The sequence below is a fragment of the Pseudophryne corroboree genome, chromosome 7, assembly GCF_028390025.1.
Source record: "Pseudophryne corroboree isolate aPseCor3 chromosome 7, aPseCor3.hap2, whole genome shotgun sequence".
NCBI classification, from domain to species: domain Eukaryota; kingdom Metazoa; phylum Chordata; class Amphibia; order Anura; family Myobatrachidae; genus Pseudophryne; species Pseudophryne corroboree.
In genome coordinates this window covers 255352890-255372188 of record NC_086450.1, presented here as the reverse complement: position 1 = coordinate 255372188, position 19299 = coordinate 255352890, and the positions used below count along the sequence as shown (strand labels likewise).

Here is a 19299-nt window from a genome sequence, read left to right as displayed (position 1 = left end):
TCTCTGCCACTACTGCCCACCCTCAGCTGCATCTGGTTGTGCTGCAGATTCCCAGCTGCTGGGTAGCTGGGTTGTGCTGCAGCTTACCATCTCTCTGCTTCTGTGTCTCTGCAGCATTTGGGCAGGAGGAGGCTGGGAGAAGGCAGCTGCCTCAGGAACAAACCTAAGTATAAAAACTTGTAAAGGGGACTTTAAATGGCATTATGTATAAAATGGGTCTTTTCCTGGCTTAATGTGTGACACAGTCTCTACCTGGGGTAATGTGTAAAAAGGGGCTTTACCTGTTGTGATGTCTGTAAGGAACTCTACCTGGCATAATGTGTAAAAGGGGGCTCTACCTAGAATAATGTGTGACAGGGGCTCTATCTGGAATAATGTGTGACAGGGCTCTACCTGGAACAATGTGTGATAGGGACTCTACCTTTAGTAATGTGTAAAATGTACCTCTACCTATTATAATGTGTAAAAGGGGACTCTACCTGGCGTTATGTGTTAAAGGGGACTCTTCCTGGTGTTGTGTAAAATGGGACTCTACTCGAAGTAATTTGTAAAAGGGGCTTTACATGGCATAATGTGTAAAAGGCGGCTCTGCCTGACGTAATGTGTAAAATGGGCTCTGCCTTGTGTAATGTATATATAGGGCTGTACCTGGTGCAATGTGTGTAAGTAGCCCTACTGTGCGGCATAATTTCAATAATGGAGACTACTGTGCGGCGTAATATGAATTGGTATTATTTTGTGACCACACCCCTTCCCCATGAAACCACACCCCTGTATTTTTGCCGCGCACTGGCCTTATTTCTTTTTCATCCAGTAGGGGTCACTGGAGTACTCTTGGGATATGGACGGTTCCACTGGAACTAGGCACTGAACAGTTAAACTTTGACTATACCTCCCCTCCATATCCCAGAGTACCTCAGTGTTTTTTCGGTGCTCACAGAGCAACTAGGCTTGTGGAAGTGGATCCACAATTATTGATTTTTCTCTTTGATTATTTTTGAAAACATCCCTTTCCCCCTCCAAGAAGGCGAGGGTTTGGGATAGTGAAAGCTGCTGATGCAGCTGTGGGTGTCGGACCTCTCTAGAAGAGCTCCCTCATTTCCACGTGCAGGACACCTGCAGTAAAAGGCTGACAGTGCTTGCAGAGAAGCCCCGTCATTGCCCTCACCACAGGGTCCAGGTATGTGTTTGGGGCGGTCAGCTCATGCTGCCGCCCCGCTGTGTGGGATTACTGTGTCTGTGTATTATGCCGTGCGCTGCCCGCAGCCGCCAGCCGCCGCTTTCAGTGCCGCTGTGAACACCTCTCCCGCCGCGCTCAGCCACGCTGGTGTCTCCACGGCTCCATGCGGCATATCGTATGGCACTTCCGGAGTCATAGCAGCGGTCTCCGGATACAGAGTAGCGGTACACGGAGCACGGGGGAGAGAGGGAGGCACACACTTCTTTATCCAGGTGTATGGTCTAACACAGAGCCAGCAGCGCTGTATAGATAAGTAACAGGATGGCATATATACATTTAAGTATAATCTGCTGCATAAGTTAAATGTTTGCACTTTGTGATATTCTGTGAGCATGGGGACATATTAAACCATGCTTCCTGTTTTTCCTGTTTCTCTCCAGATTTTCCTGTAATACATCTCTCCACCATTGAAGGCGCAGGGGTGTTAGGGGGATTTTGGGATCAGGCATATTACTGGCACACTTGGCCAGATATATAGAGACACCTTAGTACTATTTACTGAGTCGCACAGGTTTTCTCTCTCTTGTCTTTGTTTTTTTTATTATTATTATTTACATAATGAGTAAGACACCAGCAAAGTCTAAGAAGCAGTTTTTCTGCAATGTCTGTAAGGGTGTATTACCTGACGGATTTACCACATGTAAAGTATGTGTGGTAAATTCCGAAACAAATACAACTCCTGCTCCGGTTCCAAATCCAGTTTCTACCCCGGACCCGCCATGGGCTATATTAGCAGATGTTTAGCTGGTTTGTAATCAGAGTTGGCCTCCTCTCGGCAGGAGCGAGAGGCGGCAAGATCTGAATCTAGGGTGAGACCGCTAGAACTTCCTGAGGGGTCTCAGCCTTACCAAAGGTCCAGATCCTCTTTGACTAAAGGGGATAAGTTTCATTTTTCTTATAAACTACCGGTTTCTGCTATGTTACTGTCTGATGATTCTTCACCAGACCTCACTGTACAAGATGTGGGTGAGGAGGGCGAAGTAGACCAGCAGTCAGATGGTGACGATTTTGACAGGCCGGGTATTGATAATCTCATCAGAGCAGTGCGTCAGTCTCTGAATTTTACAGAAACTGAGGAGCCTCTGACAAATGATGAGGTCGTTTTTACTAAACGACAGAGAATTCCAATTTGTTTTCCTGTGTCAGAATATCTTAATAAAATGTTACTAGAAACAAGGAAGAATCCGGATAAACGGTTTTCTGTACCTCACAGATTTAGGTCTAGCTATCCTTTTCCAGATTCTATGACAGCTACATGGGAGAATCCGCCGTTGGTGGATTCATCTGTGTCTAAACTTACAAAGAAATTAACCATACCAGTACCAGCTGCAACTACACTCAAGGACCCTTCGGACCGTAAAATAGAGGTTATGCTGAAGTCCATGTATACAGCGGCAGGAGTGCTGCTTAGACCTGGGTTGAGTGGCATTTGGGTAACTAAAGCTCTAATGGTATGGATAACAGAACTCAGATCTGCCTTAACTGATGATCATCTTATACTTCTCGCTGATCAAATCTGGGAAGCGGCTGACTATTTATGTACAGCTTCTACTGACGTCTGTCAGCTCACTTCTCGCCTTTCATCGTCACTAGTCACAGCACGACGTGCGCTCTGGCTACGTTCTTGGTGAGCGGAGACAGAGGTCAAAAAAAGGAATAGAAGCATTACCTTATGAGGGCGAGAAGTTATTCGGTCCAGAATTGGACAAATGGATTTCTGAGGCCACGGGAGGGAAGTCGGTTTTCTTATCATTTCCTCCAACAGTGCCTAGAAAAAGATATTCTGGACCGGCGTTCAAATCTTTTACACCTCAGTCCTTTCGCGGGCGTGGCAGGGGAACGGCCACACCAGGTAGACGAGGTCGGGGACGTAGTTTCCAACGAGCCAATACCACTCGTCAGGATGCTAAAGTCACCGGTAAGCCAGTGGCATGACGGGCTCCCAGCCCATCTCGGTTCTTTTATTGTAGGAGCACGTCTTCAGTCATTCCAGTTGGCGTGGCTTCAGACGTCCACAGATGGGTGGATCCGCAATCTAGTTTTAACAGGTTACAAAATAGAGTTCGACTGTCTCCCGCCAATGCGGTTTTTCAGGACAGGACTGCCTCTGTCGGACGACAAGAGGGCGATTCTGCAGACTGCCATTCAGTCTCTGCTGGACGCAGCAGTTTTGGTTCCGGTCCCTGTGCACCAACAGGGTCAGGGTTATTATTCCAGTCTGTTTGTGGTACCGAAGCCGGATGGCTCGGTCTGGCCAATATTGAACTTAAAGGGCCTCAACCAGTACGTCACTTACTAAAGATTCAAAATGGAATCTCTACGATCGGTAATTGCAGGTCTAGAGCCACAGGAGTTTATGATTGCGCTGGATCTCAAGGATGCGTACTTACACATTCCGATTTGGCCTCCTCATCAAAGGTTTTTGCGGTTTGCAATACGACAGAACCATTACCAGTTTCAGGCTCTACCGTTTGGCCTCTCGTCAGCGCCTCAGGTATTCACCAAGGTGATGTCTGTGATGATAGCTCATCTCAGATCTCTAGGAGTGATAATAGTTCCATACTTGGACGATCTACTCATCAAAGCTCCGTCTCAACAAATCCTCCTTCAACAGGCATTGCTGACATACAATGTACTGGTTCACCACGGTTGGATTGTCAACTTCAAGAAATCAAATCTAGTTCCGTCCCAACGACTTCAATTCCTAGGTATGATTCTCGATACGGTAGACCAAAGGATCTACCTACCCGAACAGAAAGTACAGGTCATTCGTCATCTGGTACAATTAGTGCTCAAGCCACGCACAGTCTCTGTTCATTTGTGCATTCGCCTCTTAAGCACAATGGTGGCGGCTTTCGAAGCACTTCAGTTCGGAAGGTTTCCTTTTCAACTGGATGTGCTCGCACAGTGGTCGGGCTCGCACTTACAGATTCACCACAGGGTAAGGTTGTCTCCAAGGACCAGAGTGTCTCTACTCTGGTGGCTCAGGGTACAGAATCTAACCGCAGGAAAACAGTGCAGCACCTGGAATTGGATAATTCTCACGGCAGACGCAAGTCTCAGAGGTTGGGGAGCTGTAGTTCAGAATCTTCAGCTCCAGGGTCTCTGGGCGGATCACGAAAGATTGCTGTCTATAAATGTCCTGGAACTCTGGGCAATTTACAATGCGTTACGACAGGCAGTGCACATGCTGCAGGCTCAGGCAGTCCAGGTGCAATCAGACAATGCGACGGCGGTCGCATACATCAACAAACAAGGCGGAACGAGAAGCCGCATGGCAATGCGGGAAGTAGCTCGAATCCTCAATTGGGCCGAGTATCACCAAGTGATATTGTCGGCAGTATTCATTCCGGGAGTGGACAACTGGAGGCGGATTATCTCAGTCGTCGGGATTTCCATCCAGGAGAATGGACATTAAATCCAGACGTATTTCTCATGCTGGTCCAGAGGTGGGGTTACCCGCAGGTGGACTTGATGGCATCTCGCCACAATCACCAAACGCCCCAGTATGTATCCCGAACGAGAGATCCAGAGGCAGTGGCGGTGGATGCTCTCACAGTCAGGTGGCCATACAGTCTAGTATATCTGTTTCCACCGTTTCCGCTGCTCCCTCTATTGCTAAAACGGATCAAAAGAGAGTTCGTCACAGTCATACTAGTGGCGCCTCATTGGCCACGGAGAGCTTGGTTTTCGGATCTTCGCGGATTACTCGCAGACAATCCTTGGCCGCTCCCACTACGTCCGGACCTGTTACAACAGGGTCCGTTTCTTTACCCCGATTTAGCGCGGCTGCGTTTGATGGGGTGGCTGTTGAGACCGCCCTCTTAAGAAGAGAGGGCTTTCCAGAATCAGTCATTCCAACCATGTTACGAGCTAGGAAGCCGGTTACGGCAGCTCATTATTATAGAATTTGGCGTGCCTATATATGTTGGTGTGAAACTAGGAAGTTTCCAACTTCATCTTTCAAGTTATCCCGTCTTTTGTTATTTCTACAGATGGGATTAGATGGAGGTCTACGTTTATCCACACTAAAAGTGCAGATATCTGCTTTGTCAATTTACTTTCAAAGACGATTGGCTCTTTTGCCATCAGTACACACCTTTATGCAGGGTGTCCTCAGAGTACAGCCTCCATTCATTCCACCTACAGCGCCATGGGACTTGAATCTGGTTTTAGATTTCTTACAGTCTTTTCATTTTGAACCCTTACAACAAGTGGATATTAAATTTCTCACTTGGAAAACAATTTTTCTTCTAGCCTTGGCTTCGGCAAGGCGAGTTTCAGATTTGGGTGCCTTGTCATGCAAGCCACCATATTTGGTGTTTCATGATGACAGAGCGGAACTTCGGACGAATCCCGCTTTCTTACCAAAAGTAGTGTCATCTTTTCACATCAACCAACCAATAGTAGTTCCTGTGTTATTAGGACATTCTGAAACTCTGGATGTGGTACGCGCTTTACGCGTTTATGTGTCTCGAACGTCTACACTTCGTAAGACGGATACGTTGTTTGTTCTCTATGATGCTGCCAAGAGGGGTTGGCCAGCCTCTAAGCAGACCCTATCCAGATGGATAAAACTGACCATACGTCAGGCTTATCTTCAGGCTAGATTACAGCCGCCTACATCGGTAACAGCTCATTCCACACGTTCTGTTGGAACTTCATGGGCAGCTGGTCGTGGAGCCTCTACGACACAGCTTTGCCGGGCGGCTACATGGTCATCAGTGCACACGTTTGTGCGCTTTTATAAGTTTGATACTTTTGCGGCATCAGCATCTAGCTTTGGCCGTTTAGTGTTACAAGTGCCAAATAGCTCTCCCGCCCACGGGGGAAACTTTGGTACGTCCCAAGAGTACTCCAGTGACCCCTAGTGGATGAAAAAGAAAATAGGATTTTGGTACTTACCAGATAAATCCTTTTCTTTGAATCCATAGGGGGCACTGGACGCCCACCCAGAGCAGTTATTACCTGGTTGTGGTAAGTGCAGGGAATATTATGGTAACACACTCTTACCGACTGTTTCAAATTAGAAATTCTGTCGGGTTGGTGTCAACTGTTAGTTGTCATTTTTTGTTGGTGTCAACTTTATTGTTGTCCAGTATTGTTATATGTATTTCTCCATTGTCAACCTCTATAGCTCCAGTTCGGCTCAGTAAAAAACACTGAGGTACTCTGGGATATGGAGGGGAGGTATAGTCAAAGTTTAACTGTTCAGTGCCTAGTTCCAGTGGAACCGTCCATATCCCAAGAGTACTCCAGTGCCCCCTATGGATTCAAAGAAAAGGATTTATCTGGTAAGTACCAAAATCCTATTTTTGAATATGGTGGGTGGCACCAGTTCTTTTTCTGGCACAGGGCACCAAAAAGTCTAGTTACGGCTCTGAATTATCCTGTTGTATTAATATCCTTACAAAGCTTAGGGTCCACTGCGCATACAGTATCAACACCTAGACATTCTACAAGATCCATACTGAAATAAGTTAAAAATACAGGTTATTTATTAATGTACATTAACCAATGCTTTTATCTAATGTTACAAACTGTTTTGTGAGACTCGATAAACAAAGAAATGTTGGTAAAATCACAGACCGCTATACATTTGACTCAGTAAAAACAAGATACTTATAATAAGTCTCTCATGTATGTATCATGTTCTTTTTATTTTATTTTCCTTAGTAGATGGTCATATATAATAAAGTAAAGGCAGGAACCTTGAAAGCGATAACATTATTGAAACACATTGGTTTTTATGGAAGAATGAAGTGAAGCATTTTTAAAATTACTTTATGGCAAATAAAAAATGACCACAGTATAGTATGATCTCAGTATTGTTTACTGAACACTGGACTTAGCAAAAATAAACAACTACATAAAAACTTACATGTTTTCTAGGGCACTGTTTAGAATTTGATGCATCACTGGATGTAGCAGCGAAGCCATACAAAGTTGATCCCATTATAAATATTTGCAGATTCCTATTAGGGTAAGTTTTTTATTGTTATTGTTGTTGTTTACTTATTTTAAATTATATTTTGTTATTTAATAAAAATGATAAGGAAAGGTACTTTTAAGTTTTTCAATAAATTACCTCTGTTTCCACACTGTAAAAAAAAAATGTTTTTTTTTACGTAGGTATCGGTCACATTGTCGATATTCAAAATGTCAACATAGTCTGAATGGTGACATGTCAGAGTATTAGACTTAAAATTAGGGTTAGGGTTATCACAGCTCTGAGAAATAGCAAATTAGACAATATTATTTGCAGGAACCACCGATTCCTTTATGATTTTGCTTTGGAAATATGAAGTTTTGATCTGATGAATAAGTGTTTACTTAGAATAAGTGTTCACTTAGATGTAGAGCACATCTAAAGGGCTGTTACAAAATGATGAACAGTACAGAACCACAGCTGATATCCAGTAAGAAATGCAGAATGTCCAGGAGAGTCATAAATCTCAGGTGACTCTCCTGGCTGCCAGGAAAATGGTCTCTGGTGTGCCACCCATTTCTGGGTGAAGTGGGTTGTCACGGGTGGCTTGATAATGCAATTCACGCTTAATTACATCATCATACCCAACCTCCCCATTTTACAATGCTTGGAATCTTTGCACCATGCACCTGCACAACTCAACTGGCTGACACGTCCTGGATGGCACAGCCTTAGAAACTACAGTATACATTCCATGTGTAGTTGTTTATTTAAGGCTGGGAGTTGTAGATTCACAATTGCTGGTTAGTTAGCCAAGATAGTATTTTATAGCTATCTACACCAATTAATAAACATTATTTGTTTTAACAGTTTTTAGACCTGATTTTATTCTAATTTACTGCTAGAATGAATTCAGTCAATCAGGAAATTAATGTTTGTCAGATGCTGGCAAATTGTGTAAAGTCACACAACAGTGTAGAATGAGAAATATGAAATGCTTCTTTTTCTACATTGTCAGGGTCGAACTGGCCTGAGGACCCAACCCCTACTCTAAGGATCAAGTTCCAAACTGTGCACTTGAATAATACATTATTAAATTATTACACTGCACAGGACTACAGAGCATGGCTGGAACATTATCATGCATGCATTACTGTCTATATTTATTAGGGTACCCAGATCATGCACTCTCTAATGGTTAGCAAAGCCTCTATGGTAGCTGGACACACCCACTATGGAGGATGGTCACACCCCTAAGCAGGGGCCCCTACCACTGCATTCCCAATGGTGGGCCCTTTATGCCCCAGTCTGACACTATACATTGTTATGGTATATATTGGTGTTTAAAGCTGGGGATTATTAACCTAAATATTGACAAGATTGCAAATTGCATAGCAGCATGAAATTTGAGTGCAGGACAATCGCTGAACTAAATATGGGGATGTGTACTGCATATTACACATTATCAAACTCCGTCATCCAGTCACCTAGGTGTTATAAGGTGTGTTGCTATAGGAGGGAGACATGGAATATATTATAAAGAAGTTTTGTGCAGAGCATTTAGCTGGTGATGGAGATGCCACCATAGCAAGTTGGTATAACCAGGAAGCATTGCATTTATTGTACAAGAAAGGTTGACATTTTTGTATCACACAATAGGCCAAATTCAAGTTGCCACCTCAGTAATCTCATACAGGTCGACAACTCACATGCACATGTTTTTGCTATTCTTAGTATTACTGCCTCACAGAACTGAAGTCATGGTGTTGGTTCCCACCATGGCCCTTACTGTGTGGAGTTTGTATATTCTCCCCGTGCTTGTGTGGGTTTCCTCTAAGTACTCCAGTTTCTCTAACGTCCTAAGTGGATGCTGGGGACTCCGTAAGGACCATGGGGAATAGCGGCTCCGCAGGAGACTGGGCACAAAAGTAAAGCTTTAGAACTACCTGGTGTGCACTGGCTCCTCCCCCTATGACCCTCCTCCAAGCCTCAGTTAGATTTTTGTGCCCGAACGAGAAGGGTGCACACTAGGTGGCTCTCCTGAGCTGCTTAGTGAAAAGTTTAGTTTTAGGTTTTTTATTTTCAGTGAGACCTGCTGGCAACAGGCTCACTGCATCGAGGGACTAAGGGGAGAAGAAGCGAACTCACCTGCGTGCAGAGTGGATTGGGCTTCTTAGGCTACTGGACATTAGCTCCAGAGGGACGATCACAGGCCCAGCCATGGATGGGTCCCAGAGCCGCGCCGCCAGCCCCCTTACAGAGCCAGAAGACAGAAGAGGTCCGGAAAATCGGCGGCAGAAGACGTCCTGTCTTCACCAAGGTAGCGCACAGCACTGCAGCTGTGCGCCATTGCTCCTCAGCACACTTCACACTTCGGTCACTGAGGGTGCAGGGCGCTAGGGGGGGGCGCCCTGAGCAGCAATAAAAACACCTTGGCTGGCGAAAATACATCACATATAGCCCCCAGGGCTATATGGATGAATTTTAACCCCTGCCAGAATCCATAAAAAAGCAGGAGAAAAGTCCGTGAAAAAGGGGCGGAGCCTATCTCCTCAGCACACTGGCGCCATTTTCCCTCACAGCTCAGTTGGAGGGAAGCTCCCCTGGCTCTCCCCTGCAGTCACTACACTACAGAAAGGGTTAAAAAAGAGAGGGGGGCACTAATTACGCGCAGTATTAACAATACAGCAGCTATAAGGGGAAAAACACTTATATAAGGTTATCCCTGTATATATATAGCGCTCTGGTGTGTGCTGGCAAACTCTCCCTCTGTCTCCCCAAAGGGCTAGTGGGGTCCTGTCCTCTATCAGAGCATTCCCTGTGTGTGTGCTGTGTGTCGGTACGTTTGTGTCGACATGTATGAGGAGAAAAATGATGTGGAGACGGAGCAGATTGCCTGTAATAGTGATGTCACCCCCTAGGGGGTCGACACCTGAGTGGATGAACTGTTGGAAGGAATTACGTGACAGTGTCAGCTCTGTATAAAAGACAGTGGTTGACATGAGACAGCCGGCTACTCAGCTTGTGCCTGTCCAGACGTCTCATAGGCCGTCAGGGGCTCTAAAGCGCCCGTTACCTCAGATGGCAGATATAGACGCCGACACGGATACTGACTCCAGTGTCGACGGTGAAGAGACAAATTTGACTTCCAGTAGGGCCACACGTTACATGATTGAGGCAATGAAAAATGTTTTACACATTTCTGATAATACGAGTACCACCAAAAGGGGTATTATGTTCGGTGAGGAAAAACTACCTGTAGTTTTCCTGAATCTGAGAAATTAAATGAGGTGTGTGATGAAGCGTGGGTTTCCCCCGATAACAACTGATAATTTCTAAAATGTTATTGGCATTATATCCTTTCCCGCCAGAGGTTAGGGTGCGTTGGGAAACACCCCCTAGGGTGGATAAAGCGCTCACACGCTTGTAAGAACAAGGGCTCTACCCTCTCCTGAGATGGCCGCCCTTAAGGATCCTGCTGATAGAAAGCAGGAGGGTATCCTAAAATGTATTTACACACATACTGGTGTTATACTGCGACCAGCAATCGCCTCAGCCTGGATGTGCAGTGCTGGGTTGGCGTGGTCGGATTCCCTGACTGAAAATATTGATACCCTAGATAGGGACAGTATATTATTGCCTATAGAGCATTTGAAAGATGCATTTCTATATATGCGTGATGCACAGCGGAATATTTGCCGACTGGCATCAAGTCTAAGTGCGTTGTCCATTTCTACCAGTAGAGGGTTATGGACACGACAGTGGTCAGGTGATGCGGATTCCAAACGGCATTTGGAAGTATTGCCTTATTAAGGGGAGGAGTTATTTGGGGTCGGTCTTTCAGACCTGGTGGCCACGGCAACAGCTGGGAAATCCACGTTTGTACCCCAGGTCGCCTCTCAACATGAGAAGACGCCGTATTATCAGGCGCAGTCTTTTCGTGGACAAGCGGGCAAAAGGTTCCTCATTTCTGCCCCGTGACAGAGGGAGAGGAAAAAGGCTGCAGAAATCAGCCAGTTCCCAGGAACAGAAACCCTCTCCCGCCTCTGCCAAGCCCTCAGTATGACGCTGGGGCTTTACAAGCAGAATCAGGCACGGTGGGGGGCCCGTCTCAATGAATTTCAGCGCGCAGTGGGCTCACTCGCAAGTAGACCCCTGGATCCTTCAGGTGATATCTCAGGGGTACAAATTGGAATTCGAGACGTCTCCCCCTCGCCGTTTCCTAAAGTCGGCTTTACCGATGTCTCCTTCTGACAGGGAGGCAGTTTTGGAAGCCATTCACAAGCTGTATTCCCAGCAGGTGATAATCAAGGTACCCCTCCTGCAACAGGGAACGGGGTATTATTCCACACTGTTGTGGTACCGAAGCCGGACGGCTCGGTGAGACCGATTCTAAATCTAAAATCTTTGAACACTTACATACAGAGGTTCAAATTCAAGATTGAGTCACTCAGAGCAGTGATTGCGAACCTGGAAGAAGGGGACTACATGATGTCTCGGGACATCAAGCATGCTTACCTTCATGTCCCAATTTACCCTTCTCACCAAGGGTACCTCAGGTTTATGGTACAGAACTGTCACTATCAGTTCAGACGCTGCCGTATGGATGGTCCACGGCACCCCGGGTCTTTACCAAGGTAATGGCCGAAATGATGATATTCCTTCGAAGGAAGGGAATTTTAGTTATCCCTTACTTGGACGATTCCTTGATAAGGGTAAGATCCAGGGAACAGTTGGAGGTCGGTGTAGCACTATCTCAGGTAGTGTTGCGGCAGCACGATTGGATTCTCAATATTCCAAAATCGCAGCTGGTTCCGACGACTCGTCTTCTGTTCCTAGGGATGATCCTGGACACAGTCCAGAAAAAGGTGTTTCTCCCGGAGGAGAAAGCCAGGGAGTTATCCGAGCTAGTCAGGAACCTCCTAAAACCGAGCCAACTCTCAGTGCATCAATGCACAAGGGTTCTGGGTAAAATGGTGGCTTCCTACGAAGCAATCCCATTCGGCAGATTCCACGCAAGAACTTTCCAGTGGGACCTGCTGGACAAATGGTCCGGGTCGCATCTTCAGATGCATCAGCGGATAACCCTGTCACCAAGGACAAGGGTGTCCCTCCTGTGGTGGTTGCAGAGTGCTCATCTTCTAGAGGGCCGCAGATTCGGCATTCAGGACTGGGTCCTGGTGACCACGGATGCCAGCCTGCGAGGCTGGGGAGCAGTCACACAGGGAAGGAATTTCCAGGGCTTATGGTCAAGCCTGGAGACATCACTTCACATAAATATCCTGAAGCTAAGGGCCATTTACAATGCTCTAAGCTTAGCAAGACCTCTGCTTCAAGGTCAGCCGGTGTTGATCCAGTCGGACAACATCACGGCAGTCACCCACGTAAACAGACAGGGTGGCACAAGAAGCAGGAGGGCAATGGCAGAAGCTGCAAGGATTCTTCGCTGGGCGGAAAATCATGTGATAGCACTGTCAGCAGTATTCATTCCGGGAGTGGACAACTGGGAAGCAGACTTCCTCAGCAGACACGACCTCCACCCGGGAGAGTAATATGAGTAATATGTAGTTCTTAAAAATAGTAATATTAATAAAAACACAACTATAGAGCTAACTGAGATTAAAGATATATAACCCCAAAATAGACTAGTACCCAATTAACAATGAAATAAGAACCTGGTAGATTAGTTCTTAATTAATAATGAAAGAAGAACCAGATAGATTTAGTAGCATAACATCTATTTACAGTTAATACTTAGAATAAATATTATTATAGATCCCATGCCTATAGACACATGTCATCTGTCACTAAATTTATCTGACCATCTGATATGGAATAAATTCAAGTCCCAATTACAATAGGAATATTGATAAAGTGATATATAAAATATATAAAAAACATGATTCTAATATAGGCATTTACTCTATATCTAAGTGTTTGTCATGTTTCTTGAAATTCCTGTGCCGTGTATGGGTCTTCCAGTGACCTATGAAGTAATGAAATCAGTTTGCTAACAACTGCGATTACACTCAGCTCCAAGTAGTATTATTTGATCACAGCGGTTGCCTGGCAACTGACCCAGCTCATGCTGAAAAGACTCCAATGAACGGCTTTCATTTGGCCGTTCAGTTAGATGCTCAGAGGGTCACGTGATCGGCACTAGTCCGATCACGTGACACTGATCCTTTCAATATCTAATCCTCTTCTAGCTAAAACAGCTTATAAGTTACGCTACGCGAGACCCTATCACGTGATCGGCAAACGTCCGATCACGTGACCGGATCTCCATGCGTTCCATTACTAAGCACAAGTCCGGTAAAAACAGTATCCAGGACGAACGCCCTCCATTTAGGAGATCATGTGACTCTCCCACATGACCCATGAATAATCTCTCATTGGTTACTTCTCGATCTAAAATCACATGATCGGAACTGATAGAAATAACCAAATAAACAAACCAGCCACTTTCTCTCGTTTCCATTTTCGTTTTTATTAAATACATGAATAAGATGATGCTTTATAATAAATACTGAATACTATACCTGCTTCTGTAATATTTTGAGTAGTATGTTTCGATTAACAATTAAGTATCAGCTGTCTCCAATGATGACATCACTTCCCCTATAAAAGGGTGATCAGTCTCAATGTTGCATTACCTCTGACAAAGCTGCCAGGAGCAGCGAAACGCGTTAGGCCAAGACCTGTGTGGACACATGCTGACCAGCACTTCTAACAAGCCATCACTTGCAGTCAGGACCTTTGCTTTCATCTTTACCTCCGTGAACCAGGACCCCTACAGGCATTGCCACTGCCTATGACATCCAGAGGAGGATCCACTTAACGGAACACGGAGTTCCAAGTGAACTGTGAACCAGGACCCCAACTATACCTCCGTTGCTACACGGACCTGCACCTTAAGGGATCCATTTCAAACGGAACACAGACTTGGTAACTACATCCAATTGGATGAACTAATACACATCTGGTCCATCATTATGACTGTGCTAGTGCTGGTTTTATTATACTAAAGAGTGCTTATACTATCTATCGTCAGCATATTAGATTCTTAAGTCCACCTGAGTCATTTATGAGACATATCACATTTTAGAGTGTCAATGTTTTATTGTAACGAAAGTACTTTTAATTATCAATTCTTATAATAAATATATACAATTTTATACTATTGTGTCAAGCAGCGCTGTATATATATTCTACATTCTGTGGCAGGCCTGCCACAGCCAAAAATCTGTAAATGCCCACTCCACAAGGAAGGTGGGCTCATCTTGGGCGGCTGCCCGAGGGGTCTCGGCTTTACAACTTTGCCGAGCAGCTACTTGGTCAGGAGCAAATACGTTTGTAAAATTCTACAAAATTGATACCCTGGCTGAGGAGGACCTGGAGTTCTCTCATTTGGTGCTGCAGAGTCATCCGCACTCTCCCGCCCGTTTGGGAGCTTTGGTATAATCCCCATGGTCCTTACGGAGTCCCCAGCATCCACTTAGGACGTTAGAGAAAATAAGAATTTACTTACCGATAATTCTATTTCTCGTAGTCCGTAGTGGATGCTGGGCGCCCATCCCAAGTGCGGATTGTCTGCAATACTGGTACATAGTTATTGTTACCAAAAAATCGGGTTATTGCTGTAGTGAGCCATCTTTTCTAGAGGCTCCTCTGTTATCATGCTGTTAACTGGGTTTAGATCACGAGTTATACGGTGTGATTGGTGTGGCTGGTATGAGTCTTACCCGGGATTCAAAATCCTTCCTTATTGTGTACGCTCGTCCGGGCACAGTATCCTAACTGAGGCTTGGAGGAGGGTCATAGGGGGAGGAGCCAGTGCACACCAGGTAGTTCTAAAGCTTTACTTTTGTGCCCAGTCTCCTGCGGAGCCGCTATTCCCCATGGTCCTTACGGAGTCCCCAGCATCCACTACGGACTACGAGAAATAGAATTATCGGTAAGTAAATTCTTATTTTCCTCACACAATCCAAAAATATAGTGGTAGGTTAATTAGCTCCAGTTAATAATTAACCCTAGTTTGTAACTGGGTGTATACTTGGGCACACTAGATGGGCCAAGTGGTTATCTACCGTCAAACTCTATGTTTCTATGCCTACCTGCTGCCGAAGCACTGAAGAGGCGCAGGAAGAAGCAAGCCAGGTAGGAGCAAGCATATGGCTTGGGCCGATGCTAAGCATCAAGCACCACCATCAACTGCAGTGAAAACACCCTCCTCACTCCTGAGACCGTCACAGCATGCGGAGCAGCAATGTAAGTGTATTTATAGTTTGTTTTCTTGATATTTCAAACCTGGGCTTTCTTCTTTCTCTCACTTTCTCCCTCCCCCTCTCTCTTTCCCCACTCTGTCCCTCCTATCTGTCTCCCCTCTCCCTTCCACGCATTCTCTATCTACTCTCCATCTCCTCTCTTCCCACTCTCCCTTTCTCTCTCTCCCCACCCCTCTCTCCCTCCTCCCTCCCTCCCTCTCTTCCCCTCTTCCTCTCTCTTCGTCCCATTTCTCTCACTCTTTCTCTATACCTCTCCCTCTCTCTGTCCCCACTCTCTGTTCAGATGATGCTTCTACTGTCCTTTCTAGGAGGAAAAAAAAATTGGGCAATTGGGGCATTATAGGGTCTCAGCTCAAGTGGGGAAAACAGTAATGCATTAATAGGACAACATGACCCTATTCGTACACACTTAGTGAACACTTGTATACTTTACTGCTAAATTTTTTGCACTGTAATTTTGAGCAGGGCTGGATTACCTAGTATGCACTCTAGGCAGGTTACTAGAGTCCAGTGGGTCCTAGGGGAATTCCCAGGCACTTGCTGCTGACCATTTAAATGTAGTTTGGATATTTTTTGGTTAATCAAACATTTCTTAAGAGCAGACAGAGCTCAGAGAGGGGAACTGCAAATTCTTATTGTGCCTGGGTATGTGCCTAGAAGGTTACTGGCAGTGTGAAGATCCTAACTCAACAGTTATAAAGAGGATGCAGCAGAGGCTGTTATTCCTGCTGCAGTCTCTCTATTAGCTCGTTCTTAATCACAGACAGGGCTGTAACTAGGTTGGTGCAGAGCTGTGTGCGTGGATCTGGCTGCCTTGATCTGCTGAGTGCCCATAGTGATGTATATTGCTAATACACATCTCAGAGGCAGGCACCCTCATTCTCTGTGTGTTCAGTAAGCCATTCTGGCTGAGCTGTGTGAGCACTGCCTCTGCGATTCCCACAATTTGAAGGAAGAAATGTGATGAAATATCTCCCAAGGCAACAGACAGGTAAAGTGTGGGGAATGGGAAGGTGGGGGTTGTGGAAGGAGGAATGAGAGGAGGAAGAGGAATAATGAGGAGGAGGAGGAATGATGAGTAGAAATGAGAAGGAGGAGGAATGATGATGCATAGCAGCTGGGGGTGAGGAGAAGGAATACAAAGGAGGAGGAATCAGGAATTATGGTGATTGTGAGAAAACCACACTTAGCTGGGATGGCGGTTACCCTCGGTGCGATTCAATTCACTTGGGCTGATCAGAGTACTGTATATAAAAAAAGCAAGTCTTTATAATGACAGCACAACAGCATAAGATGTTCACATGGTGCAGGGTAATTGGTAGCATGTATCCTCCAGCAGTCTCTTGCAGTCAGCATCCAAAATTAGCAATCTCAATAATCTGCCTCCTTACCACTACCGTTTGCCAGACAGTCCTGTGTCCCCCAGCCCGGGGTACTGGCTAACACCGACACTGTCCTTGTATGGTTTCCTCTGATGGCACAGCAATGCCTAGTCCAGAGTGTTTCCTGCTGATGTCTGGTTCACAGGATCCCCCACAATAGAACGCCCTCCATTGAGAACTGCTGTCCTTATATACCTGACTGGCAGATCCCCTCTGGTGCCAAAAAGTCTACTCAGGAAGTTGGGTCAGGATATCCCAATGCTACGTTACCTTGCTGCTGACTAAGGAGCCAATTCAGACCTGATCGCTGCTGTGCATTTTCAAATTTGTAATGCCTTAAAAATTAAACAAACCCAGAAAAGCACTTTGGAAATAATATAGCAATGACGCACATAACCAGGAGCTTATTGCCTTCATTAAAAAAAAATTCCCAAAAGAATGCAGAAATAGGATTCCGAAAAGCATGACAAATCACAGTATACAGCAGTTTGAAATATGTTTAAATATTAAAACACATCCAAAATGAAAATTAAAAAAAACCCACCACCCTTCTTGGGCCGATCAGAATCCACAACATAAGTTCCCCTCACCACTTCTGGATGGCCACTTCCTGTCTGGCATGAGGACTTGGCCTCCTTGGCCATTTTCGCCTTGACACGGCCCTTGATGTCATAAAACCTTTTGCTGCACGTGTCCTCTGTGCGCTTCACCAAGCCCTCACTGCTTACAGCAGACACAACTTTCTTCCACAAAAACCTTTTGTGTGGGATGACACTTTTGCAGACTCTGGCCCAAAAGCTGGCAATGGTACTTCACAAACTCCCGAAACAAAGCCACATTTTCAGCAAAGGTGAAATTTACATTGTGCTCCGTCTTGGTTGTGGTGCCTGGCTGCGGAGCTACATCACTCTCACTCTCACTAGAAGAATCTGCAGCCTCCTCTGCCTCCTCCTCCACCTCTTCTCCCTCACTAACGTCCCCCTCTCATTAACCTCTTCCACCTCACTCACCTCAGACTGGGACATACAAATGACACTGAACACTAAAAAATAAAGACATACAAAACACACTACTCCTCTACCCCTACACAGCACACATCACACACACACACACACATACACACACACACACACACACACACACACACACACACACACACACACACACTGAAAAGAGACTTGAAAAATAAATTACAATGACAAAAAATCTGACAAACTACTAAATGACAAGACTACAAGAATGACAAGACAACTTGCAAAGACAATACAGCACTCAGAAATTGCAAAGATAACTCCCGAAAACTCACCAACTCCTCAGACCACAACCTCTCAAAGCCTCCTCCACTAACTAAACCCATGAGGTTCAGACATTTTGGGGCATATTTATTTGGTTGCGCTTTGACACTTCTACATATTCATCACAACCAATCACGCATTAGTGATGAAAACGAAACGTGTTCGCAAAAAAACAAAAACACTGCTGTGATTGAAAAAAACATGAATCGGGGCGTGGCCTAGCTGGAGAAGAGAGCAGACCTGTTTCTGCTGCACTCCTCTATCCAGCCGTGATATATATCTTTATCTTCCCCCCTGGTCCGCTACAAACCTAATCTGAGGGCTCCCCTCTCCATCTGCAACCCCCCTGTGTCCAACAGTGCCCGCCGGGGAGCTGTTTTCACGGCTCCCGCAGGTTGCGGCCTAGTAACATCCGGAAGCCGGGGACTCGCGTACTCCCGGCACCCGCGTTTTGAGCTCCACGGCGGAGTCGCAGTGCCGGAAAGAGACGCGGACCCCGCCGGAGCCTCTGCAGCCACCCTGTTAGCTCCTCTGACCCCCAGGGAGGTTACCTTGTGGAGCAATTAGCCGTGGGGGACCCCTGGCAAGTGGAGAAGGTCGGGACACAGACTCCCAGGAAGGTGCGGCGGCCATCTTGATTTTTCCTTCAGCTGCAGGATTCATTGTAATTAGCCTGCCCAGACGTCCTGCTCAGACGTCCTGCTCCCTTGGACGGCAGATACTGTGATTTCACCCCTCTCCTGCCGGCTGCCTGCTGGATCCCACTATTGAGAGGTACCTGGTGGGAAGCATACTACAACTCTGTTTCACAGCATTTAAAGCACAGCGCTGCTGGACCCGAGGTATGTACCTGTCCGCTTACCCCTCTCTCCCAGCTGGGAACCTCTCATCTGGACCCCGCAGAATGGAGATGAACCTCTGCCAGGTCATATGTGATGTAGCGCAGATCACCTGCCCGCCACCACCCGTGTCTTTTTATGCTTACCTAAATCTCCGTCATTTATTCTGCGAGATCCTGAGCTTCTTTATTATTATCCTCATTCTGCCTGCAGAACCTCACTTCATTGGAATGCCTTCTAAAAAAGTCAAAGGGGTGCTGCCCCCTAGAGTATCTTTTCCGCCTCAGAAAACTTCTCTGCGGAAGACCCCGGCTGCCGCTTCTCCG

General features: G+C 45.9%; 1 protein-coding gene across 3 annotated transcripts in view; it reads left to right on the top strand.

Annotated features, from left to right (window-relative positions):
• PGAP1 (post-GPI attachment to proteins inositol deacylase 1) overlaps positions 1–19299 on the top strand; it is a 1346394-nt gene that overhangs the window by 1073845 nt on the left and 253250 nt on the right. For all 3 annotated transcript variants that reach the window (XM_063934105.1, XM_063934104.1, XM_063934106.1), the window contains one exon: positions 7133–7223. In XM_063934105.1, the coding sequence (XP_063790175.1) occupies positions 7133–7223 (91 nt within the window). The remainder of the gene's footprint in view (positions 1–7132; positions 7224–19299) is intronic.